This window comes from Phyllopteryx taeniolatus, chromosome 10 (assembly GCF_024500385.1).
Source record: "Phyllopteryx taeniolatus isolate TA_2022b chromosome 10, UOR_Ptae_1.2, whole genome shotgun sequence".
NCBI lineage: Eukaryota > Metazoa > Chordata > Actinopteri > Syngnathiformes > Syngnathidae > Phyllopteryx > Phyllopteryx taeniolatus.
In genome coordinates, this window is record NC_084511.1 from 6,693,818 (window position 1) to 6,719,916 (window position 26,099).

General features: G+C 45.1%; 1 protein-coding gene and 1 long non-coding RNA gene across 2 annotated transcripts in view; one reads left to right on the forward strand and one right to left on the reverse strand.

Annotated features, from left to right (window-relative positions):
- Window positions 1–23,619, reverse strand: part of LOC133485287 (uncharacterized) — a 37,462-nt gene extending 13,843 nt beyond the window's left edge. Inside the window, exon 1 of the mRNA XM_061788751.1 lies at window positions 23,501–23,619. Within this exon, the coding sequence (XP_061644735.1) occupies window positions 23,501–23,557 (57 nt within the window). The 5' untranslated portion in view covers window positions 23,558–23,619. The remainder of the gene's footprint in view (window positions 1–23,500) is intronic.
- Window positions 6,774–7,565, forward strand: LOC133484354 (uncharacterized). The gene is made up of 3 exons (XR_009790380.1): window positions 6,774–6,850; window positions 6,935–7,100; window positions 7,180–7,565. It is a non-coding gene; the product is annotated as an uncharacterized LOC133484354 (long non-coding RNA).
- Window positions 23,620–26,099: the final 2,480 nt, after the last annotated feature.

A 26,099-nucleotide genomic window follows, 5' to 3' on the forward strand; every position in this document is an offset into this window, starting at 1 on the left:
GTTACGCACTTTGTCATGGAACAAATTAAACTCATCAGTCAAGGAACCACAAATTGTATTAATCATTAAGAATTAAAATGTACCATAATTTCTCGAGTATAATACGCACCACCAAAATCCAATTTTTGCAGCAGAATTGTCCTTGTACCTGTTTAATACACACCCCAGAATTGCTGGCATCGACGCTCAACAATTGAAGTACTGGTATTATAGTCTTTTCAATGTGAGCAAAGATGAGGGAAATGTATCCAAGTAAGGCAAGGTGTGCGGGTTAGGGTTAGTGTGCGGCTTCCCGGCTGAATGCGTCAGGCACAAGACTGGGGAGAGAACGTGAGAACGATGGGTGTGCAGATCTGCCACTATGCACCCACGTTCCGTCCGACCAACAAATGTAAGCGTATGACCAATCACTGGCAGTGGATGATGGTTGCTGAGCCTTCACTGTTTTTAGATTTCCCGCTGTGTGTGATTTAAACCGGTATCAGAATCATCTTTATTTGCCATGTAAAAAATACACAAGGAATTTTTCTCTGGTAGTTGGAGACCCTCTAGTACGACAACAGACAGCCATTTTTACAAACAATACTTTTGAGACATACAAAACAAAAACACACTACAGAAAGTCACTGAACAATGAAAGGTTACCGGTAATGTGGTAATGCTGATACAATGAAAGTTGTGCAAATAATGCAGTCCTCAAGCAATTTAGAGCAGTTTGAAATGAGTAATGAAGCAAAAATCTGGTGCAGTGACAATTGTGCAGTCTTCAAGAAATTTAAGCAGTTTAAAGTGACTTGAAGTGCGATAATCTGGAACAGAGACAATTGTGCAAATGGTGAAGACAGTTCTCAAGCAGGTAAGTGACCAGTACTGGTCAACAACAGATATGCAAATAGTGCAGAGTGATGAAACTACTACAATGAGTGTACGAATAATGTAGAAGTGACCCGACAAAGATGTGACAACAGTCTCAAGGCAATATTGGCAGCTTGTTACAATGGAATTGTTTACTGTTTAGGAAGGTAATGGCAAAAGTGAAGAAGCTGTTGGAATGTTGCCTTGTTTTAATTTGCATTGAATTATTAAATAATTGCATATTGGACCCTATTCACTTGGCATCCACCAACTCATGGGTCACACTGAGCAAGGCCACGGGCCACCAGTTGCCTGTGCTTATCTAATTAGACGATGTTCTCAGATGTGCTGCAGTTGTTTTTTTATTGATACTTAATAAGATCTAGTATCAATTAGTGATGGTTGGGAGGAAACGGGGGACCACCACCACGGTCCCTACAGGTAGACAGCAATAAAGTCAATACAGGAGGCATAAACATCATGCAATAAAGATTTAAAAGTAGAATTAAAACAACTAAGGGTGGAACTTGAGCTGTAAACAGTATTAATAAGAATTAAATCCATCTGGTTTCTGACAAAAGTCTTGGGAGACCTATTTTTTCGGCAGGAAAAGAGCTGACAGAAGTTAAAAAATGATCCCTGGATCGACCATAAATAACTGCATTATATTCATAGGCTACACACCATAAACCAAAGTAAACCTTGTTCTTCAAACTAATAGTAATGCAGGGTTATATGCACAGCTATCAATCGACTCATAACAACAAGTCTGCCCTGCACAAGGATCTCAAACAGGCAGTAAAGCAAGATTGTAATCTGAACCTGTAATGCTGCTGGTCATGTAACAGGGACAGTGCATGTCCAAATGTATGTGTGTTTGTGCATGTGTGTGTTTATGGTGTATTTACTGAAGCAAAAACAGAGCTCACACTTGAATGATTGAGGTTACCAGGGTGACCTCATAAACTAAAACCCATGGCATTCTCCCAAGGTGAACACTGAATTATGCAGTCATTAAAGGACAGGCTCAGTTGCCAAGGTTAGTATGTAAAGTATAATCATCTTTCCCCCCTTCTTCCAGTCACTCATTAGTCCTCCCTCATGCACCAACAAAGATTATACCTTGAACTTGCTTGACCATCACTATCTGCCTGCTGGGAATTGTTCCGCTATGGGCCATTTTTATCTGCACTCACTGGCGTCAGCTCGCTCGGCCTACAATTCTGCAGGTGTAGCATTTGTATATGCACTTGTGTGTCACCTCACACACACTCGGGACACAGCTCATTGAGTGTGTCCTATAAAAAAATATATGCTTTGACTTCCCGACACATTTTGTCCCAATTTATAATAGAACCACCAGGATGAAGCCGCAGGCATTCCCACATTTTAGTTGAATTTGTAACTTCTTTTGCACTCACTGAGCTCTCAGGGCCGATTTGATTCCTATGGTTGCAAATTCTGAACTATTTACAGGGTAAATATGTGTAAAACATAACTGCATACTTTAATCAAAAAGAACTATGTGTTGAAAATTATGGCAATCATAATAATTAACTGTATTTGAACATGGACACTTTGCCATGGTTCATCAAATTAGTATGCGCACAGGGCAGCCAAGTTTAATCAACCACAGGAGAGTGACTGGCACTTTTGTTTCAGAGGACATCACACGCTGTCAGAATCAACCAAAGTACTTGCCTTTGTTTACTTAACACTGGCCACTCAGAAACAAGTGTCTTCAAAAGCCCTATAGAGATACAGAAAATGAACTCCTTTGTTTTTACTTCTTCTCCACGGCTATTGCTTTTACAGTTTTCTTCCAAACGGCTAATTATCATTTTTTACTAGTCTCAAGAGTACTACACATGTTTTTACTACTGTATATTCATCCACAGGGAGAACCCCATCATTTTTACTCTGGTCTTCCATTGGGCTACACCTTTTACTATATTCTCTCATAGCCCAAACCATTATTGTATGTTCTTGCTCTAGCCTCGCCCTCGTGTTTTTAATCTACTCTCCCATAGGGCTCACCTTATGCTTTTGAGTTCATCCAGCCATCCATCCATCCATCCACCCATCCATCCATCCATCCATCCATCCATCCATTTTCTTCCGCTTACCTGGGGTCGTATTGCGGGGACAGCAGCTTAAGTAGAGAAGCCCAGACTTCCCTCTACCCAACATTTACTTCGTTACATTTACTCAAGTAACATTTTGGATAAATGTAACTTGTCAGAGTGGTTTGAATGCATCATACTTTTTACTTTTACTTTTATGTTCAGAAGAAGCGGTACTTTTACTCCGTCACAATGATTTACACATCGCAGGCTACTTTTGTTAATCAATGATTGTGTGCGTGATCTATTTTTAGACTTTGACTTCCACTTCCGTGTCGGGCGCTGTTTGCACCAATCCAGTGTTACCACTGGTGTCATTTGACTCCAGTTCACCAATCAAGGCAGACACATGACTGCACACCAAGCCTTCACAGGCCAGGGTGAGGGTATGGGGGTGGGGGGAGTGTGTGTATGTGTGTGTGTGGGGGGGGTCACCTGTGGGACTTGTGTTTACATTATGAAACAACAGTTTTGTCATGCAGTGTAGTCTAGTGTTTGGCCAAACGTGGATATTTCAGCCCGCTGCTATCTTGATAAAACACCTTACAGGAAGTTGCTGATGTTTTTGTTGTTGTTTTGACTTAAATATTAATCTTTTGGGATACATTCTGTAATCTCACGCTTGCACACGCACGCATGCATTCATGTACGCATACACTTTATCATTAAGTCTGGTCAGCAAACGGCTTATTTCATTCATTTCAGTGAATAAAGCAAATTCTGTAAGGCCCTATGTGTTGTTGGTTTGTGGGCAGTTAAACATTTGTGGCAGGTGTGTGTGGACTCCCACTGAACAGGAGTTTGAAAGTGATTGATTACTCCTGAACGGAGCCACATCACAGTTATGAGAGAGAGTGTATCCTTGTGCAACCAGATTGATTTTAAAATAAATTTTATTTAAACTTTAGTTAACCAGGTAAAAGACCCGTTACAGTAAGTGCTTTGTCCTTTGTTGTTGTTTTTTTCTCACTCCCCTCTAGAAACTTTGTTCTGTTTGACTGATCGACTCTGATTCTCAATAAATATCCATTATAATACTAAGAAACCACAGCAGCAACTTAAAAAGTCCACTGTGACACAGTAAAACTGTTCCGGCATAAAAGGGATACAGATCCCCCATTCTGGTAGACCTAACAGCAGAATAGATAGGACAAAAAAAAAAAAAAGGTCAAAGACCAGTCTCTTTTGCAATGGTGACATGGCCAAGAAGGCAAGTCCAAGTCATCCATCCATCCATCCATTTTCTGAGCCGCTTCTCCTCACTAGGGTCGCGGGCGTGCTGGAGCCTATCACAGCTATCATCGGGCAGGAGGCGGGTTACACCCTGAACTGGTTGCCAGCCAATCGCAGGGCACATAGAAACAAACAACTATTCACACTCACAGTCATGCCGACGGGCAATTTAGAGTCTCCAATTAATGCATCTTTTTGGGATGTGGGAGGAAACCGGAGTGCCCGGAGAAAACCCACGCAGGCACGGGGAGAACATGCAAACTCCACACAGGTGGGGACGGGGATTGAACCCCGCACCTCAGAACTGTGAGGCTGACGCTCTAACCAGTCGTCCACCGTGCCGCAAGTCCAAGTCACACAAAGTTTATTTCAGTTGTTTATTTTCACCTCCCCTCTCAAAAAGATAAAATAAAGGAGTAAATTGTTGTGCAAATTCTAAGTTACATTAATGCTGAAAAAAGTTATAAAATTATTTATTTTGTTCTAAATTCTTCACAGAAAAAACCTGGCATTTGAACAGGGATTTTTAGACTTTTTCTATCCATGAAGCCTTGTTCCTGTTTTTGTCACCGCTGCCTGGTGATCCTATTGTGCTGTTTGACAAGTGGGAACAAAATAGCGTAAGACTATATCTTGGACCTAAATTTGCCTTAATTTGTAATTTAACAAAGATTTTATTATCCATCCATCCATCCATTTTCTGAGCTGCTTCTCCTCACTAGGGTCGCAGGCGTGCTGGAGCCTATCCCAGCTATCATCGGGCAGGAGGCGCGGTACACCCTGAACTGGTTGCCAGCCTTGACTTTCTAGAACTTTCGCCCATCTTACGACTGCATCTCTGGAGCTCAGCCACAGTGATCTTTGGGTTCTTCTTTACCTCTCTCACCAAGGCTCTTCTCCCCCGATTGCTCAGTTTGTCCGGACGGCCAGCTCTCGGAAGGGTTCTGATCGTCCCAAACGTCTTCCATTTCAGGATTATGGAGGCTACTGTGCTCTTAGGAACCTTAAGTGCAGCAGAATACTTTTTTGTAACCTTGGCCAGATCTGTGCCTTGCCACAATTCTGTCTCTGAGCTCTTCAGGCACTTCCTTTGACCTTATGATTCTCATTTGCGCTGACATGCACTGTGAGCTGTAAGGTCTTATATAGACAGATGTGTGGCTTTACTAATCAAGTCCAATCAGTATAATCAAAAACAGCTAGACTCCAATGAAGGTGTAGAACCATCTGAAGGATGATCAGAAGAAATGGACAGCACCCAAGTTAAATATATGAGTGTCACAGCAAAGGGTCTGAATACTTATGGCTCTGTCATATTTCAGTTTTTCTCCATCCATCCATTTTCTGAGCCACTTCTCCTCACTAGGGTCACGGGCGTGCTGGAGCCTATCCCAGCTGTCATCGGGCAGGAGGCAGGGTACACCCTGAACTGGTTGCCAGCCAATCGCAGGGCACATAGGAACAAACAACCATTCGCACTCACAGTCATGCCTACGGGCAATTTAGAGTCTCCAATTCAAGCATGTTTTTGGGATGTGGGAGGAATCCGGAGTGCCCGGAGAAAACCCACGCAGGCACGGGGAGAACATGCAAACTCCACACAGGCGGGGAATTGAACCCGGGTCTTCAGAACTGTGAGGCTGACGCTCTAACCAGTCGCCCACCGTGCCGCCATTTCAGTTTTTCTTTTTTACTAAATCAGCAAAAATGTCAACAATTAAATATTATTTTTTTTTTCTTCTGTCATTATGGGGTGCTGTGTGTACATTAATGAGGAAAAATAATGAACTTAAATGATTGAACATTGAACAAATATCTGCAATATAACAAAGACTGAACATTTTCAATTGACCTATCTATGTTTTCATTGTCAAGAACATGTCTGGACATGTGTTCGGGACAATCCTCCTGAATGTATGCTGATTTTATTTTTTAATTATTTTTTTTAATTACAAATGCAACCCCTCTGGGATTAATGTTTGTTGTTTATTTGTTTTTTTTTTGTCAGACAATGCCTTCAAGATAACTTTATCTCAGGAATGTAGACATTGATGCACCGTAAACCGATTATTGAAATTTAGGTACAACCCAGTGTAAGTAACCCCCAAGTATGGCATCAGGTACAGGGTGAGGTCGTTACATGGAACTAAATGCTCACTGATATGGAATTTCTTCAGACTCTATGACCCCCAACATTTCACACAACCCATGCCATCATGTGAGTTAGAGGAATGTTTGAAAAAAACAAATTTTCTTTGATAAGCACTCATTGATACAGTTTTTTTTTTCATTTCGATGTATGAATGTTCATCAAATGATACAACATGCTTGGACTTGTTCTCGATAAGATCTTGAGAATATTATCTTTTGCACAAAAAGGCTCATTGATATAGATTTTTTTTCAGACTGATGAACCGCTCAGCATTTCGCACAGCCCATGCACTGTGGTGAGTTGGAAGAATTTGAGAAAAAACACATTTTCTTTGCTACATCCTCCTTGATACTGATTTTTTTTTCAAATCTTCTAATATCTCGGGGACCCGATGTACCCAATTCTTTGCAGATGCTGTGCGACCTTGGGAAGACATGGACATGACCCCCTATTATGTTGGACACTCGATGGCACGAACACAAGCCTTGTGAGTACATAATTCTTTGCAAATGTTGTGTTTGTGACCTTGGGCATGACCTGGGAAATAGGCATAATTGTTAATCCTTTGCAGCTGCCTTGGCAAAGCCCGCGGCACAGTCACACATCATAGATGCAAGGCGTGGCTGGAAGTACCACTTCTTCTGTCCATCTTTGGTGTCCTTTGGATGGCCATGCAATATTTATTTTGAAAGGCAGTTATTGAGATTGTGAATGCCGTGGCCTATCCATCATAGCAGGTGTCAAATAATGGTTGTGGTGATGCTGCCAATGTTGGTGTCTTTTAAAACACTGATTTTTGTTTGCCTGGCTTTCCAGTGGATCAGGAGGATCTTACAGAGACATCGCTGGTGGTACTGCTCTACATGGTACCCCCGCAGTCACTAGGAGACGTAGGATACTGGACATTGTGATGATCGTTGCAGATGAGATTATATTACCAAGATAGTTGTTTTTGTTCCCCACTTTAACCATTCAGAGAGGGGGGAAAACAGCACCAACAAAACAGGAAAACAAACTGATTTTGTTCAGCCATATTAGTAGCTAATAGTGACAGTACAGTGCAATTGGTAGCCTTGCAAAATAGTCAGCAGTGGTTTGCATACTATATTTGAATACAACCTTAGCTAATCTTTACTAAAGTGCTGACAACTAACCACACATTGTATGTGTGGTAAACCCACTATCAATTTGAATTAATGTAAAATTCATCTGTACGCTGCACTGAATTACAAACTGGAATGTAAATGTGAAATTAATTGAGACATTTGAAAGGATGTTTTCACTCCAGCAAACATGCCCCACTAGCATCCTTTAATACTGAATGGAATCATGATTAAACCTAAAACACATCCAGCATGCAGCAAGTAAAGCTGATGGATGGAGACTGGGATCGGACACAAATCTCTTCTTCACAGGTTAAACTCAATTTTTGATGTTTTGATGCCTGGACACAAGAGCACACCTCTCTGTCACTGTGGCTGTCATCCATCCAGGTGGACAGCAAGAATGTATTTTATTTTCCACAGCCAAATGTTATTAGAAGTGAGGGATGGATTCAAAGTGAGCCTACTGTTTTGAATGTGCACTTGTACATGAAGTTGGTTAACCTAATGTTGGCTTTTCCCTGTTCTCTCTTTGTGACCTAAAAGAGCGCCGTGCCACAATTAAAAAAACTGAGGGGAATTTCGGTACCTTTGTGAGTGTGCATTCTGACATTAACTTTAGCTTGCGTTTCTCTTACTCATCTTGCCCTTTTTCAGTCAAACTTCATGCATTTATTGGCTGGTCCATGAGTCATAATTCTGTGCAGCAATGTGGGTTTGGTTGGCAGAAGGGTTCTTCAGAGCTGAATTGAAGAAGCAAAATCCTTCTTCAGCATTGTAAAAGTGAAAAACCCTCAGACATAAAGATGAAATGTTTTTTAAAAAACAAGGAATCCAGCTGGTTTTTATTTAATTTTTGTGGATTACTGAAAAGCAACACAAACATTGGTCAGTCTACAGGGAACAGTCATTATGTAGCAAAGTAGCAAAGTTTGAACTTTGTTCGATGCCCAAATGCATAATTGGCTTCGTGGCGTCGCTGGCTTGGGGTTTTACACTTTGCGCGAGTGGCGCGAAGGAGTATCGAGCGTTTTCGTGGTTTTAGCGGTGTTGTAATGCACAATTTCCGTCGTCCTCGTGGCAGCAGTGTCGCTTGGATACGGCGTTAACGTTGCTGCGCCGTGGTCGCCATTTTGTTGAACAAAGTTTGAACTTTACTCGACGCCTAAATGGATAATTGACTTCGTGGCGTCGATGGCTTGGCGTTTTACCATTTGCGTGTGTGGCGCAAAGCAGTTTTCGAGTGTTTACATGGTGTTTTAGCAGTGTTTTAATGCACAATTGCCGTCCTCGTGGCGGGACTGTCGCTTGTATATGTCAATGCTGCTGCTTCGCGATTGCCATTTTGAGCAAAGTTCGAACTGTCATATGTTTACTGTCTCAAATTCTTTTTTTAATTCCCAATGAATTGTATAGTCTCCTTTCTGTAATTTATTTTAGATGTGCTATATTCTTCTTCTTCTTTTCCTTTCGGCTTGTCCCGTTAGGGGTCGCCACAGCGCGTCATCCTTTTCCATGAGAGCCTATCTCCTGCATCCTCCTCTCGAACACCAACTGCCATCATGTCTTCCCTCACGACATCCATCAACCTTCTCTTTGGTCTTCCTCTAGCTCTCTTGCCTGGCAGCTCCATCCTCATCATCCTTCTACCAATATACTCACTCTCTCTCCTCTGGACGTGTCCAAACCATTGAAGTCTGCTCTCTCTAACTTTGTCTCCAAAACATCGAACCTTGGCTGTCCCTCTGATGAGCTCATTTCTAATTTTATCCAACCTGGTCACTCCGAGAGCGAACCTCAACATCTTCATTTCCGCCACCTCCAGCTCTGCTTCCTGTTTTCTCTTCAGTGCCACTGTCTCTAATCCATACATCATGGCTGGCCTCACCACTGTTTTATAAACTTTGCCCTTCATCCTAGCAGAGACTCTTCTGTCACATAACACACCTGACACCTTCCTCCACCCGTTCCAACCTGCTTGGACCCGTTTCTTCACTTCCTGACCACACTCACCATGCTCTGGACGGTTGACCCCAAGTATTTAAAGTCCTCTACCCTTGCCATCTCTTCTCCCTGTAGCCTCATTCTTCCCCCACCACCCCTCTCATTCATGCACATATATTCTGTTTTACTTCGGCTAATCTTCATTCCTCTTCTTTCCAGTGCATGCCTCCATCTTTCTAACTGTTCCTCCAGCTGCTCCCTGCTTTCACTGCAGATCACAATGTCATCTGCAAACATCATGGTCCACGGGGATTCCAGTCTAACCTCATCTGTCAGCCTATCCATCACCACTGCAAAAAGGAAGGGGCTCAGGGCTGATCCCTGATGCAGTCCCACGTCCACCTTAAATTCTTCTGTCACACCGACAGCACACCTCACCGCTGTTCTGCTGCCCTCGTACATGTCCTGTATTATTCTAACATACTTCTCTGCCACTCCAGACTTCCGCATGCAGTACCACAGTTCCTCTCTGGGTACTCTGTCATAGGCTTTCTCTAGATCTACAAAGACACAATGTAGCTCCTTCTGACCTTCTCTGTACTTTTCCATCAACATCCTCAAGGCAAATAATGCATCTGTGGTACTCTTTCTAGGCATGAAACCATACTGTTGCTCGCAAATACTCACTTCTGTCCTGAGTCTAGCCTCCACTACTCTTTCCCATAACTTCATTGTGTGGCTCATCAACTTTATTCCTCTATAGTTGCCACAGCTCTGCACATCACCTTTGTTCTTAAAAATGGGCACCAGTACACTTTTCCTCCATTCCTCAGGCATCTTCTCACGCACTAGAATTCTATTGAACAAGCTGGTCAAAAACTCCACAACCACCTCTCCTAGATGCTTCCATACCTCCACAGGAATGTCATCAGGACCAACTGCCTTTCCATTTTTCATTCTCTTTAATGCCTTTCTAACTTCCCCCTTACTAATCATTGCCACTTCCTGGTCCACCACACTTGCCTCTTCTACTCTCCCTTCTCTATCATCTTCCTCATTCATCAACTCCTCGAATTATTCTTTCCATCTACCTAGCACACTGCTGGCACCAGTCAACATATTTCCATCTCTATCCTTAATCACCCTAACCTGCTGCACATCCTTCCCATCTCTATCCCTCTGTCTGGCCAGCCTGTATAGATCCTTTTCTCCTTCTTTAGTGTCCAACCTGCCATACATGTCATCATAGATGTGCTATATTAATAGGTATGAATTTATAACATATTTCTAATAAAAATCCCCCAATCAACCAAACGCTGTGCCTCGACAACATTTTCCCTTTCTCAGGTCTTGGCACACCAAATTCAATGCACAAATCAGAATCAGAATCAGAATCATCTTTATTTGCCAAGTATGTCCAAAACACACAAGGAATTTGTCTCCGGTAGTTGGAGCCGCTCTAGTACAACAGACAGTCAATTTACAGAACACTTTGGAGACATAAAGACATTGACAAAAAACTATTATGCAAAAAGATGCAGAGTCCTCTAGCACTTTGAACAGTTCGAATGACTAATATTGCAATAGACCGGTGCAATGACCATTGTGCAAGGGGCGCTGAGACTTCAAGGAGTGTATGTGGTTTAAAGTGACGAGTAGTGCAGTAATCTGGGACAATGTTGGTTGTGCAAATGTTACAGATACTCCTCAAACAGTGTGCAATGGAGCAGATGCTACTCTGGCATGAGTGGCCAGTATATGCAAATAGTGCAGCATGGCGAGACAACTACAGTGAGTGCACGAGTAATACATAATTGGCCCCACAGAAATGTGACAACGAAGTCAAAAAATTGCCAGCATGTTGTAATGGAATTGTAGGTCAGGTGTTTAAGAAGTTGATCGCAAGAGGGAAGAAGCTGTTGGAATGTCTACTAGTTCTAGTTTGCATTGATCGGTAGCGCCTACCTGAGGGAAGGAGCTGGAAGAGCTGGTGACCTGGGTGCGGAGGTTCCGAGAGGATTTTGCACGCCCTTGTCTTAGTTCTGGCAGTGTGCAAGTCCTCAATGGTGGGTAGGGGGGTACCGACAATCCTTTCAGCAGTTTTGATTGTCCGTTGCAGTCGGAGTTTGTCCTTTTTTGTAGCAGCACCGAACCAGACTGTGATGGAAGAACACAGGACTGATTCAATGACCGCTGTGTAGAACTGTCTCAGCAGCTCCGGTGGCAGGCCGTGCTTTCTCAGAAGCCGCAGGAAGTACATCCTCTGCTGGGCCTTTTTGAGGACGCAGTTGATGTTAGTCGCCCACTTCAGGTCCTGAGAGATTGTAATTCCCAGGAACTTGAAGGTCTCGACGGTTGACACAAGGTGGCTGGACAATGTGAGGGGCAGCTGTGCCGAAGGATGCCTCCTGAAGTCCACGATCATCTCTACAGTCTTGAGCGTGTTCAGCTCCAGGTTGTGTCGGCCGCACCACAGCTCCAGCCGCTCCACTTCCTGTCGATATGCAGACTCGTCACCGTCCTTGATGAGGCCGATGACAGTGGTGTCATCTGCAAACTTCAGGAGTTTGACAGTCGGGTTCGCTGAGGTGCAGTCGTTCGTGTAGAGAGAGAAGAGCAGCGGAGAGAGGACACAACCTTGGGGCGCCCCAGTGCTGATGCTGCGTGTGGATGAGATGGTCTCCCCCAGCCTCACCTGCTGTGTCCTGCCCGTCAGAAAGCTGTAAATCCACTGGCAGATGGCAGGTGAGACGCTGAGCTGGAGAAGCTTGGATGAAAGGAGTTCAGGGATGATAGTGTTGAACGCTGAGCTGAAGTCCACGAACAGGATCCTCGCGTAGGTCCCTGCACTGTCGAGGTGTTCTAGGATGAAGTGCAGTCCCATGTTGACTGCATCATCCGCAGACCTGTTCGCTTGGTAGGCAAACTGCAGGGGGTCCAGCAGGGGACCTGTGACACTCTTGAGGTGGTCCAGCACGAGACGTTCAAAGGACTTCATGACCACAGATGTCAAAGCGACAGGCCTGTAGTCATTCAGACCCGAGATTGCAGGTTTCTTGGGGACTGGAATGATGGTGGAGCGTTTGAAACAGGATGGAACTTCGCACAGTTCCAGAGATCTATTGAAGATCTGAGTGAAGATTGGAGCGAGCTGGTCCACGCAGACTTTGAGGCAGGATGGGGACACATGGTCCGGGCCTGCCGCTTTGTTAATCTTTTGCTGGTTGAAGATGCGTCTCACATCCTGTTCATGAATGGTTAACACAGAAGTCAAAGGAGTGATTGTGGTCGCGGGTGCGGCCGGGTGGGTGTGTGGTGTGAAACTGTCCTTTTCAAATCTGCAGTAGAAGGTATTCAAGTCGTTGGCTAGTGTGCTATTGTTCTCAGCTTGGGGGGATCGTCGCTTGTAATTAGTCAGCGATTGGAATGCATGCCAGACTGATTTAGAGTCGTTTGCGCTAAACTGTTTTTCCAACTTTGCTGCATAGTTTCTTTTTGCAATGTTAATTTCTGTAGTAAGCTGGTTTCTAGCTCGATTATACAGGGCCCTGTCCCCGCTCTGATATGCGTCCTCCTTAGCTTGGCGAAGCTGCTTAAGTTTAGCAGTGAACCACGGCTTGTTGTTGTTGAATGTGTGAAAAGATTTTGTTGGTACACAAACCTCTTCACAGAAACTGATATAGGATGTGACAGTGTCCGTATATTCATCCAGGCTGCCAGCTGAATTTTCAAAGACACTCCAGTCTGTGCAGTCTAAACAGCTTTGAAGTTCCATCTTGGCTTCATTTGTCCACTTTTTCACTGTTTTCACTGTTGGCTTCGCGCATTTAAATTTTTGCCTGTACGTCGGTATTAAGTGAATTAAGCAGTGATCAGACGAGCCCAGGGCTGCACGAGGAATAGCGCGGTATGCGTTTTTTACCGTAGTGTAGCAGTGGTCTAAAGTATTATTTTCCCTGGTAGGACAGTCGATGTGCTGCTTGTATTTAGGGAGTTCGTGGTCGAGTTTAGCTTTGTTAAAGTCCCCGAGAATAATGAGGGGTGAGTCCGGGAGTTTTTTTTCAATTTCGTTGACTTGTTCGGCGAGCGTTAGCAGTGCGGCGTTCGTGTTAGCTTGAGGCGGGATGTACGCGCCAGCCAGTATGAATGATGCGAACTCACGTGCCGAGTAGAATGGTTTACAGTTTAAAAATAGAGACTCCAAATGCGGGCTGCAGTGTGTGCTGAGCACCGTGACGTCCGTACACCATTTTTCGTTGATATAGAGGCATATCCCGCCGCCCTTTGTTTTCCCCGATGATTCCATGTTGCGGTCCGCTCGATGTATGTGGAAACCGGGAAGCATAACAGCGCCATCTGGTACAGCGTCGCAAAGTCAGGTCTCCGTGAAGCACATGGCCGCGGAACGTCCGAAGTCTTTACTGGTCTTTAACAGAAGATGAAGCTCGTCCATTTTGTTGGGTAGGGAGCGTACATTCGCGAGGTGGATCGACGGGAACGCTAATCTGTGTCCTCTCTTGCGGAGTTTCACCTGAATGCCGGCCCGTTTCCCTCTGTGGCGCCGATTCCGTCTCCATGCGGCGAAAACCGCGGACGCCGTAACTCGGGGAAAAAACTGAGCGGATTTGCGAACGTTGGTGACAGAAAGTCCGGAGTAGCCTCCTTGATGGTTAGCAGGTCTCCCCTTGTGTAAGTGAGTCGTGTAAGGTCTCCAAAGACGGACGAAAAACACAAAAACAAAAACAATACTAGAGAGCGCGTTACCGAGGCGACCACACTGATAGGCGCCATCTTGAAAATAGGCGATGTTTACTGTACAAACTGAAGGAACCTGTGTTTAAAATCACCTATTACTTCCGAGGTTCCATGCGTGTTCGTTTTCGTGGAAGAACTACAATTATAACGCGTTACAAGTCAACCAATTTATTCCTGACAGAGGAGTCTATACATTTTGCAGAGCTCTGGGTTCGTAACTATCTCTATCTTATCCTTAGCAGACAGAGTAGCCGAACAAAACTATCTGATTCTACCCCAGACTTATACAATGTTTCAAAAAGCGAAAGTATGGAATCGCTGTCGTCTGATTGGTACATGGTGCCATCTGACGTCATCGTTGCTGTGCAAATGATGACCATTCGCCGCTTGGCTCCAGATGCCGTCTCCAGACGCCGTCCCACATTCCTGAATTCAATGCCTATAGTGGCTCCCCGCAGTCCTTTTCTTCCTTGACATCTGTTCTTTATTGTCTCCAGATACACCCTGATGGGGGGGCTTTCCTGCAATAAACTCCTACCCCTTTATCTGATGATACTGCAATAAACATCCTTGCTTACCTTCCAAACTAGTTACACCATGAAACTCTATATTATATTATATTATATTACCTATAGAATTACATATTAGAATATAAAGTATTCTATATTACCTTCAAAACTCCCAAACCAAACTGAGTCAGTGAAAAGGTTATTCCTTTTTATACCCGCTGTTTTCTTGGCCTATGTTTTAAAATTTTAAAGAATGTCCATTCACACTGTTCAAACTTCTAATTGTTCAGCTCATTTAAACCAACCTGTGAACAACTCTGCTTCCCGAAATTTCAAAATAGGGTTAGGTTTGGGGAGCTGAACTCTTCCCCACCAGGAATTGGGGGCATTGCCCCCTCTTCCTGAGGGAAAGGATGGTGCATGGTCCATCCACCCATGGTTCTGCCTCCCATAACCGTGGTTATAATCCCTGGGGTATTTGGGCTGGCGGCCCCGCCCATAGCGGACCTCTGTCCAACCCCCACCTTCCATGGTATTTGTTTCTTTTATTTGAGTTCGCCTTGGCTATTTAAGTAATCTTTATTTTTGTTGTTTCTGATTTATTAGTTTCTGTATCAATTTATAATGTATTAGAATGAAAGAAACAAAACAAAAAGTCAATAAAACAAAAAAAAACAAAAAAAGGGTTAGGTGAGGGGAACCGAACCCTTTGCAACATCATGACTGTTTATTGGCTATAGAAAATATTTCTTCACTTGACAAACAGGCATCTACTGGAGGTCAGTCACAAGGTATCTTTTTATTTATCTATCTGTTTATTGCCTCAGTTAAATGACCAACCGATGCAGGTTAGCAGTGGTGGATTTTAATATCAGATTAATTTTGTGAATTACACAACTGTAGGGGGAGCCTTGGGGAAATAAACATATATATATATATATATATAGAGAGAGAGAGAGAGAGAGAGAGAGAGAGAGAGAGAGAGAGAGAGAGAGAGAGAGAGAGAGAGAGAGAGAGAGAATATATAGTTGCTTTAAATGTACACAAATCACACTCCATGTTGAAGTCAAAACACTTCTAATTGGAAGTGACTGAAGATATTTGCCAAATGTTTGATGGGCTCCAGTGAAGTGACCACAGTAACTCAAAGGCTAAGGCCTACTGAGGGACACAAAAGCTAATCGCTGTGCAGCCTTATCAACACTCGGCATCAAATGCTTCAAGACAGAATTGCTAAAAGCTGTTCTTTTCACAAAGCCCTGGTGCCAACATTACATTGTTGATGCATGTTATTTGACAGTAGAATGCACCAGTTATCCCTGCAGCAGATGCTGCTTGAGTTGTCACACATCTGCACGAGCAGAACAAGTTTAGCACCACTAATGGAGATTATGAAGTACCAACTTTGTATTCCTTTTTGAAATCCCTCTTAATTTTTCAACAAGGCTCTCTCATTAGATGTAACAATAGCAAATCGTAAATCACCCCTCCCCATGTCATGATTAATAGCACCTGTCCACGAGCAAGTTCACATTTGTCATATTTAATCATGATCACAGAAGACCTGCGTGCCACTATTATATTCTGCTTCATTTGTGGATGGGTTTCATTCATTCAGAAAATCTTACCCAAGGGTGAGTGGAAACATTTCACACAGCAACCAACTGTCAGAAATAAGAAGGAAGAATCCTAACACATTCACAAGTAATCTTGTCTTGAAAGCAGAGCAGCACTAAGAGATACACAAAAATGACTTTTGATGATTGTGTTGTCTTTGTTAGTTCCATTAACACTGTCTGTGGAAAACCAAATTTTTTTCTTCACTCCTTTATACTTTTGTTTTAAAAAACTTTTTCCTGTTGTGTTTTAATGTAGCATAAAGTTTGAAGTATTCATTCAACAAAGTGGGAAAAAAAGGAAACATGACTTACATTAGAGTGCAAGTAAATCTATCCAAGTCTGAAAATTGCAAAGAATATCTTCCATTTTTCACTCATGGTAATGAAAACCAAATAAATAACTATATATCAGGTTGACAAAGTCCATCCATCCATCCATTTTACGAACCGTGCCGCCCTAGGTCGACAAAGTGCTTGTCAAATTACTGTAGAAAGGAACAGAAAACAGTTAATGATTTTTTAAAAATTAAATGGGAAGTCAGATTAAACGCTGAATATTGAAAAGCAGTCTAATTCTGAAAAAAAAAGTCTGGTTCTCGGTTTAGATACGCAGTGATATAATTCTACTGCCAAAACACTACATCACTAATCAGAGTTGATGTTCAGAAACAGGAGTGATTTATTTGATGAGATCCATGTTGGACTTTGGAAATAAATATCAGTTAGGTGGTATAAGTAAAAGTCGTATTTGCTTTTCATCATTATCAATCAAAACTACTTCAGAGTTTGTACCATGCTAATCAGTGGTGGTACCTGTGCGAGAAAGTTTAAATAAAAGTTCCAGGTTGAGCATCTTTGAAATTTTCGCTTAGATTGGGACCAATATGAGCAGTGACCCACCATATACAGCAGTGAGTTACAGAGCAAAAAAAATGCTGTGTGGGGCAGTTGATGTTGTCATGCTCATCATTACCTTCAGATACAGGGAGAGTAGACATTGCATTGCATTCTCACTGCCATTCCATTTTTAATTAGTGAATGACAAGTTGGTTTTATTTTGATCCACACGAGAAGTAATGCTGTCTTCCTATGTGTGGCCACAAGTATTGACCACAGTGACTTAGAATTCAACATTTTGCATTGACTGTATCCTTCTGCATCCCCTGACGTCCAGCATTGACTGTTGGCTGACTGATGGCATTATTTCATTAATGATTTAGCCCTGAACTTCGCATTGTGCTGACACCAGAGATGTGGTAGCTAAGCTGTGAATTAAGCCCAACACCCTAGTGATTCCCTATGGCTGGCAGTCTGCTCATCACTATTACTTATTCACCAGAAATAAAAAAGATGGACTTCCAGCATGGTTGCGACCTTCTCCATACACTTTCCTCCAAGTCCTACCTACCTGTTATAATCCTGCATAATAGAAATGTGGAATGTCACCTTGTGTGTGAGAGACAGCTGATATCTTTCCCAGTGCAAAAAGTCATTTAGCACAAGTGCAGATCACATTTAATTAGATGAGAGGATTTAAATTGCCATGCATCAAACAGTGCAGATGCCCAAAATGGAAAAAAACGTGGGCCACAGGCCAGATTCCATGAGCTCTTCCATAACCCATCAAAATCCCTTGAGCTACGGGGGTCAATAAGTCAGAACACAGCTGCCTTAATTAACAATGACCAGAGCTTGGAGGTGTCCAGAATTTCAATTGCTCTCACCTGGAGTGAAATTAGAAATCGGTGAAGTTCATTCTGTAAATAAGTAACTTTAACAAACCTCATCAACTTAGGATGGGACACTATTTCAAATTAAACCTACATAAATCCTGGGGCAAGGGACAATGTCAAAGGCATGACACGTAAAGGAAAATACAAATATCTACAATATGGCTCAAAGTATCAAAACTTATTTTCACCTTACTAATGACATGAACCTCACAGATGAGAGGGAACTTTAAAGTGTCAGCATGTGTGGATCTTTTCAGTATTCATCTGTCACCTATTGTTAAGGGTTGCTCTCACTTTCATTATGTTTCCAGGCTGCATCAATAACAGCACCACCACTGTCACACATCATTAAGACACATATATAGAGGGATGGGAATATATATTCATAAGCATATTTTTTTTTTTGGAGCCATGCATTTTGATTGATATCACTGACAAAAGGATGAAGTCTTTATATTTTTGTGTGTGATGGAAACTGTCAAATGGTAAAATATTCCTAACATCATACAACATCCATCCATCCATTTTCTGAGCCGCTTCTCCTCACTAGGGTCGCGGGCGTGCTGGAGCCTATCCCAGCTGTCATCGGGCAGGAGGTAGGGTACACCCTGAACTGGTTGCCAGCCAATCGCAGGGCACATACAAACAAACAACCATTCGCACTCACAGTCACACCTATGGGCAATTTAGAGTCTCCAATTAATGAATGTTTTTGGGATGTGGGAGGAAACCGGAGTGCCCGGAGAAAACCCACGCAGACACGGGGACAACATGCAAACTCCACACAGGCGGGGCCGGGGATTGAACCTGGGTCCTCAGAACTGTGAGGCAGATGCTCTAACCAGTCGTCCACCGTGCCGCCATCATACAACATGTAATTACAAAAAAGATCACAAATGCTTTACGTATGATAAAGCTTGGCATCATGAAATAATTATCATTTAGTTTCTTTAAATGAATGTACTTTGTAACTGTAGTACTGGGTGCCGTTTCTAAAGCGGCTCACACTGAAAATTTTGTCACATTTAGTTTAATAATAATAATAATACGGTGTATGACTGGTTGGCACATCTGCCTCACAGTTCTGAGAACCCGGGTTCAAATACGGCGTCACCTGAGTGGAGTTTGCATGTTCTCCCCGTGCCTGCGGGGGTTTTCTCCGGGCAATCCGGTTTCCCCACATCCCAAAAACATGCATGGTAGGTTAATTGAAAACTCAAAATTGTCCGTAGGTGTCAATGAAAGTGCAAATAGTTGTTTGCTTATGTAACGTATATTAGTCAAATAAAAATGTAATTAATTTAGGAGCAAAGAATAAGCCGGAAGCGACGCTTGCGTTACTTCTGGTTTACTGTAGTTTTAAGTTTAATTGTTAAAATCAAACTAGTATGTCTCGTAAAGGGGAACCACGTCACTTTTTATAGGTATAAAATGTAGGGAAAGTGACGACAAACCTTTTTATCTATCTCGTAATCTGAAGGTTGCTCCAGTTTATGGAATTTTTAGTTCTAGAGGTTTACTTAAACTCAGAACACACACAAAATACAACCGAGAGTGGAATTTTATAGTATATTTAATGACACCTACAAGGGATCGAGAGGAAACACACAAAGGGGTCTAACTAAAGAAAGAAAATAACACTAATAATGATAAAAAGGCTGCGATTGGCTGGCAGCCAGTTCAGGGTGTACCCCGCCTCCTGCCCGATGATAGCTGGGATAGGCTCCAGCAGCCCAAGACCCTTGTGAGGATATGAGGCTCAGAAAATGGATGGATGGATGGATGGATGATAAAAAGAAGGAAAATAGGTGTACAAAAAGGGAAATAGAACAGCGTGTGTTGGACTAAAGTTGGAAACGTGAGCGTTTACTGCGTCCAGTGCGAGAGCGAGGACAAAGTGGAGATTTTGTTCCGAAGCTAGTAATTTCCCCAAAATTATTAGGCGCTAATATTATACAGTCTGGCAAAGGTTTTGCCGCGTCTACTCACGACCCAAACTGGTGGGTGGTCTCGCTCTCTGGGCGCATCTCAGAAGTAAGGAGACAGATTTGGTTGAAGAAGAAAAAGACGCACAAAAATGAAATGAAAACGAAAGAAGCAGAAGAAAAAAAATTGTTGTGTATCACGCCTTGGGAGAATAGGACCGTCTCTCTCCCCGGCTGCTTTCCGGGATCCGCTCGCAAGGACTCACGCTTGGCTGGAAGCCAAACAGCAACTGTTCGGGAGGCTTAGCAGCGGGATTCTATGGAGGCTAGGGAGCCAGATCTCCATCTCCAAGGCCCGCGGTTACCGAGCCGTGTTCCCGAACAAAGAAAGGGCAAAAGGAGGAGGGGTGGCCCACGGCCAACCCGCCTCGCGAGCTGCCAGCAAGACAAGAGGAGAGAAAAAACACAAGAGAAAACAAACGAGCACCAGGGTTAAATCCCCTAGGGGCGTGTCGAAGAGGGATGGCGAAGACCACACCCATCAGCTTGAATCCTGTCTACAAATTTGATGAAATGGGTTTAAAATCATCCATCCATCCATTTTCTGAGCCACTTCTCCTCACTAGGGTCGCGGGCGTGCTGGAGCCTATCCCAGCTATCATCGGGCAGGAGGCGGGATACACCATGAACTGGTTGCCAGCCAATAGCAGGGCACATACAAACAAACAACCATTCGCACTCACAGTCATACCTACGGGCAATTTAGAGTCTCCAATTAATGCATGTTTTTGGGATGTGGGAGGAAACCGGAGTGCCCGGAGAAAACCCACACAGGCACGGGGAGAACATGCAAACTCCACACAGGCGGGGTTTGAACCCCGCTTCTCAGAACTGTGAGGCCGACGCTCTAACCAGTCGTCCACCGTGCCGCCCGGTTTAAAATCATATATTAATATAAAATAACCTCAACTTGGTACTCTCTTTACTCACAGGTCAAGCATGTAGAATGTTTATCCTATAGTTTTGGCAAATCAACTGCTTATGATTCAAATCACATTTCATGCTGGTAACCAGAACAAACTAATTTGATTTTTATTTTATTTTGTACAACTGTGATACATATTTGGGATGGACATCTCGGAACATCTGCATAGCCTACCCTTCCTGTGATGCAGGAGCCAATCACGTTGAAGCGGGGACAGCTTCCCCGCCTTAATTTGTGGGATTCCTAAGAATGCATGTGGGAATCCCTTTCCGGTTTGTGGCAATTGTAATTTGTTTCATCTTTTGTTCATTTGTTTCGTGTTTTGTTAATTTTGTTTTCTGAAATGTGTTTCATTTTTTGTAAATTTGTTTTGTGAAGCGTAAAAGTGTGAACAGACTTACTTGATACACCAGAGCGCAGTAGTAAGAACATGGCTAAGCGACGTGCCCACAGCGGGCAGTAGGTGGGGCTATGTTCCCATGTAATGCAATGCATGTATAGTACAATGAAAATAAGTCATAACTTGCTCATTTCTCAACCAATTTTAATGAGGTTTACGCTTATCAAAGTCAAAGAATGTGCTACTAATAAAGGACATTTGAAAAAAGAGAAAATTGTCAAAATGAGAAATTTGCCCCTCCTTGAGCTGTCACCTTATAGTGGTGGAGGGGTATGTGTGTCCCAATAATCTTAGGAGCTAAATTGTCTGGGGCTTCATGCGCCTGGTAGGGTTACCCATGGCGAACAGGTCCTCGGTAAGGGACCAGACAAAGCCCGGCTCCAAAAACCCAGATGACGAACAAACCGGGGCCCCCTCTGGAGTCAGCTCGAAGGCGAGTGCCTGGTGGCCAGGCCTGCACCCATGGGGCCCGGCTGGGCCCAGCCCGAAAGGGTAACGTGGGTCCACCTTCCCATGGGCTCACCACCTGTGGGAGGGGCCATAGGGGTCGGGTGCAGTGTGAGCTGGGCTTTGGCCAAAGACAGGGACATTGGCGATCCGATCCCCATTGCAGAACATGACTTTAGGGACGTGGAATGTCACCTCCCTTGCAGGGAAGGAGTTCAAGCTGGTGTGTGAGGTCGAGAAGTTCCGACTAGATATAGTTGGGCTCGCCTCCACACACGGCTTAGGCTCTGGTACCAGTCCTCTTGAGAGGGGTTGGACTCTCTTCCAATCTGGAGTTGCCCACGGTGAGAGGCGCTCAGCAGGTGTGGGTATACTTATTGCCCCCCGGCTCGGCACCTGTATATTGGGGTTCACCCCGGTGGGCGAGAGCGTAGCCTCCCTCCGCCTTCGGGTGGGGGGCCGGGTCCTGACTGTTATTCGGGCCTATGCACCAAACAGCAGTTCAGAGTACCCACCCTTTTTGGAGTCCATGGAGGAGTGTTGGAGAGCGCTACCGCTCGGGATTCGATCATTCTGCTCACGTTGGCAATGACAGTGAGACCGGGAACGGCGTGATTGCGAGGAACGCCCCCCACGCCCACCCCCCCGATCATAACCCCAGGATCCCGGATACAAGCGGCCAAACTGAGTTTCCTCCGCAGGGTGTCTCTTAGAGATAGGGTGAGAAGGTCGGTCATCGGGGAGGAGCTCAAAGTAGAGCCGCGGCTCCTTCGCATTGAGAGGAGCCAGATGAGGTGGCTGGGGCATCTGATTTGGATGCCTCCCGGACGCCTCCCTGGTGAGGTGTTCCGGGCTCGTCCCACTGGGAGGAGACCACTGGGATGACCCAGGACACGCTGGAGAGACTACGTCTCTCGGCTTGCCTGGGAACACCTCAGGATCCCCTCAGAAGAGCTGGAGGAAGTGGCTGGGAAGAGGGAAGTCTGGGCTTCCCTGCTAAAGCTACTCCGCCCGCGACTCGACCTGAGATAAGTGGAAGAAAAGGGATGGATGGCTGGATGAAAAATAATAAAACTTTTACCTGTGAAGTTCTCCCATTGTGATTGTACAGCGTCGTGTCCAACCATTTGCAGCACAATGTGCATGAATCCTTGTTGTTTAGCTTTTTCTGCCATCACAAACATGGAATGCGCTGACACCTTGTCCCCCTCCCTATCCTCAGTCATGGCTGTCGCCATGGGAGAGCAGCTCAAAAAAATTGCACACAACCACAATTATCCATCGGGTAATTTTTTTAAATGGAATTTTCCTCCCATCAGTACTAGCAACGCTGTTTCATCCAACTCCGCCATTTTAGTATCCGACTAAGCCGAGCTCTGACATGTGCGTCGTCAGTGTAATCCATGTAATCAGTGATGGGCAGTTAGTTTCGGAATTTGGGACTTCAGTGATCTAATCCACCTCTTAATGGCACGCTATATAACTATGCATGACATTAAAGGAGAGAGAGAGAAGAGAGAGGGAGGGAGAGAGAGAATACCATTATTACTAAAGTAAGAAACAAAGTTACCTTTATCTTCCAATACATCACCTCTAAACAACTCCAATCCTTGATAGGGTAGTAGTGTATACATGACAATATAGCAGTTCACAATCAACGTGTCTACTTTGTCTTAACATGACAAAAAACAAAAACTTTCAAAAACATCGTACTCACCGGAGATGCTGCTACAGACACAGAGACCTCCTGCCTGTCTGTGTCCTGCATATGCATGCTGCTCTAAAAGTGCCCCAAAAATCATTTTCCGGGTTGAAACAACCCAGACAGCAGCTGTGATGATTGACCTAGCCTCACAAAGTCACTCGCCTTTATGAGGCTAGGTCAACCAACACAGTTGCATCGTTGTTTTCTTGTAAAGTGTGCGTGGGAAATGAATTTTTAATCATGTCTGACATCGTCCACCCCACTAAGTCACACACACACACACACACACAGACACACACGCATGCACGCACACACACACACACGCACGCACATACACACACACACAGACACACGCGCACGTACGCACACACACACACACACACACACACAGCTTCAACTATCAACTCAACTTCCATCCATCCATCCATTTTCTACCGCTTATCCGAGGTCGGGTCACGGGGGCAGTAGCTTTAGCACGGACGCCCAGACTTCCCTCTCCCCAGCGACTTCATCCAGCTCTTCCGGGGGGATCCCGAGGCGTTCCAAGGCCAGCCGAAGGACGTAGTCTCTCCAGCGTGTCCTGGGTCGTCTCCGGGGTCTCCTCCTGGTGGGACGTGCCCGGAACACCTAACCGGGCAGGCATCCGAATCAGATGCCCCAGCCATCTCATCTGGCTCCTCTCGATGTTAAGGAGCAGCGGCTCTACTCTGAGATCCTCCCTATCTCTAAGGGAGAGCCCGGATACCCTGCGGAGAAAACTCATTTCGGCCGCTTGTATCCTGGATCTTGTTCTTTCGGTCACGACCCACAGCTCGTGACCATAGGTTATGGTAGGAACGTAGATCGACCGGTAAATCAAGAGCTTCGCCTTTCGGCTTAGCTCCTTCTTTACCACAACGGATCGATACAAAGTCTGCATCACTGCAGACGCTGCACCGATCCACCTGTCAATCTCCCGTTCCATTCTTCCCTCACTCGTGAACAAGACCCCAAGATACTTGAACTCCTCCACTTGGGGGAGGATCTCATCCCCGACCTGGAGAGAGCATGCCACCCTTTACCGACTGAGGACCATGGGCTCAGATTTGGAGGTGCTGATTCTCATCCCAGCCGCTTCACACTCGGCTGCGAACTGCTCCAGTGAAAGTTGGAGGTCACGGCTTGATGAAGCCAACAGAACCACATCATCAAAAAGCAGAGATGCAATACTGAGGCCACCAAACCAGACCCCCTCTACGCCTCGGCTGCACCTAGAAATTCTGTCATAAAAGTTATGAACAGAACAGACAAAGGGCAGCCTTGGCGCAGTCCAACCTTCACCGGAAACGAGTCCGACTTACTGCCGGATATGCGGACCAAACTCTGACTCCGGTCGTACAGGGACTGAACAGCCCGTATCAGGGGGTTCGGTACGCCATACTCCCGAAGCACCCCCCACAGGACCCCCCCGAGGGACACAGTCGAACGCCTTCTCCAAGTCCACAAAAGACATGTAGACTGATTGGGCGAACTCCCATGCACCCTCGAGGACCCTGCCATGGGTGTAGAGCTGGTCCACTGTTCCACGACCAGGACGAAAACCGCACTGCTCCTCCTGAAAATGAGATTCAACTTCCCGACGGACCCTCCTCTCCAGCACCCCTGAATAGACCTTACCAGGGAGGCTGAGGAGTGTGATCCCCCTGTAGTTGGAACACACACTCCGGTTCCCCTTCTTAAAAAGGGGGACCACCACCCCAGTCTGCCAATCCAGAGGCACTGTCCCCGATGTCCACACGATGTTGCAGAGGCGTGTCAACCAGGACAGCCCTACAACATCCAGAGCCTTGAGGAACTCCGGGCGAATCTCATCCACCCCCGGGGCCTTGCCACCGAGGAGCTTTTTAACCACCTCGGTGACCTCAACCCCAGAGATAGGAGAGCCCGCCACAGAGAACCCAGACTCTGCTCCCTCATGGGAAGGCGTGTCGGTGGAATTGAGGAGGTCTTCGAAGTATTCTGCCCAGCGGCTCACAATGTCCCGATTCGAGGTCAGCAGTGCTCCATCCCCACTATACAAAGTGTTGATGGTGCACTGCTTCCCCTCCTGAGACGCCGGATGGTGGACCAGAATTTCCTCGAAGCCGTCCGGAAGTCTTTCTCCATGGCCTCACCGAACTCCTCCCATGCCCGAGTTTTTGCTTCAGCGACCACCAAAGCTGCATTCCGCTTGGCCAGCCGGAACACATCAGCTTCCTCAGGAGTCCCACATGCCAAAAAGGCCCGATAGGACTCCTTCTTCAGCTTGACGGCATCCCTCACCATTGGTGTCCACCAACGGGTTCGGGGCTTGCCGCCACGACAGGCACCAACCACCTTACGGCCACAGCTCTGGTCGGCCGCCTCAGCAATGGAGGCACGGAACATGGTCCACTCGGACTCGATGACCCCCGCCTCCCCCGGAACATGAGCAAAGTTCTGTCGGAGGTGGGAGTTGAAACTCCTTCTGACAGGGGATTCCCAGCAGACCCTCACAATACGTTTGGGCCTGCCGCATCGGACCGGCATCTTCCCCCACCATCGGACCCAACTCCCCACCAGGTGGTGATCAGTTGACAGCTCCGCCCCTCTC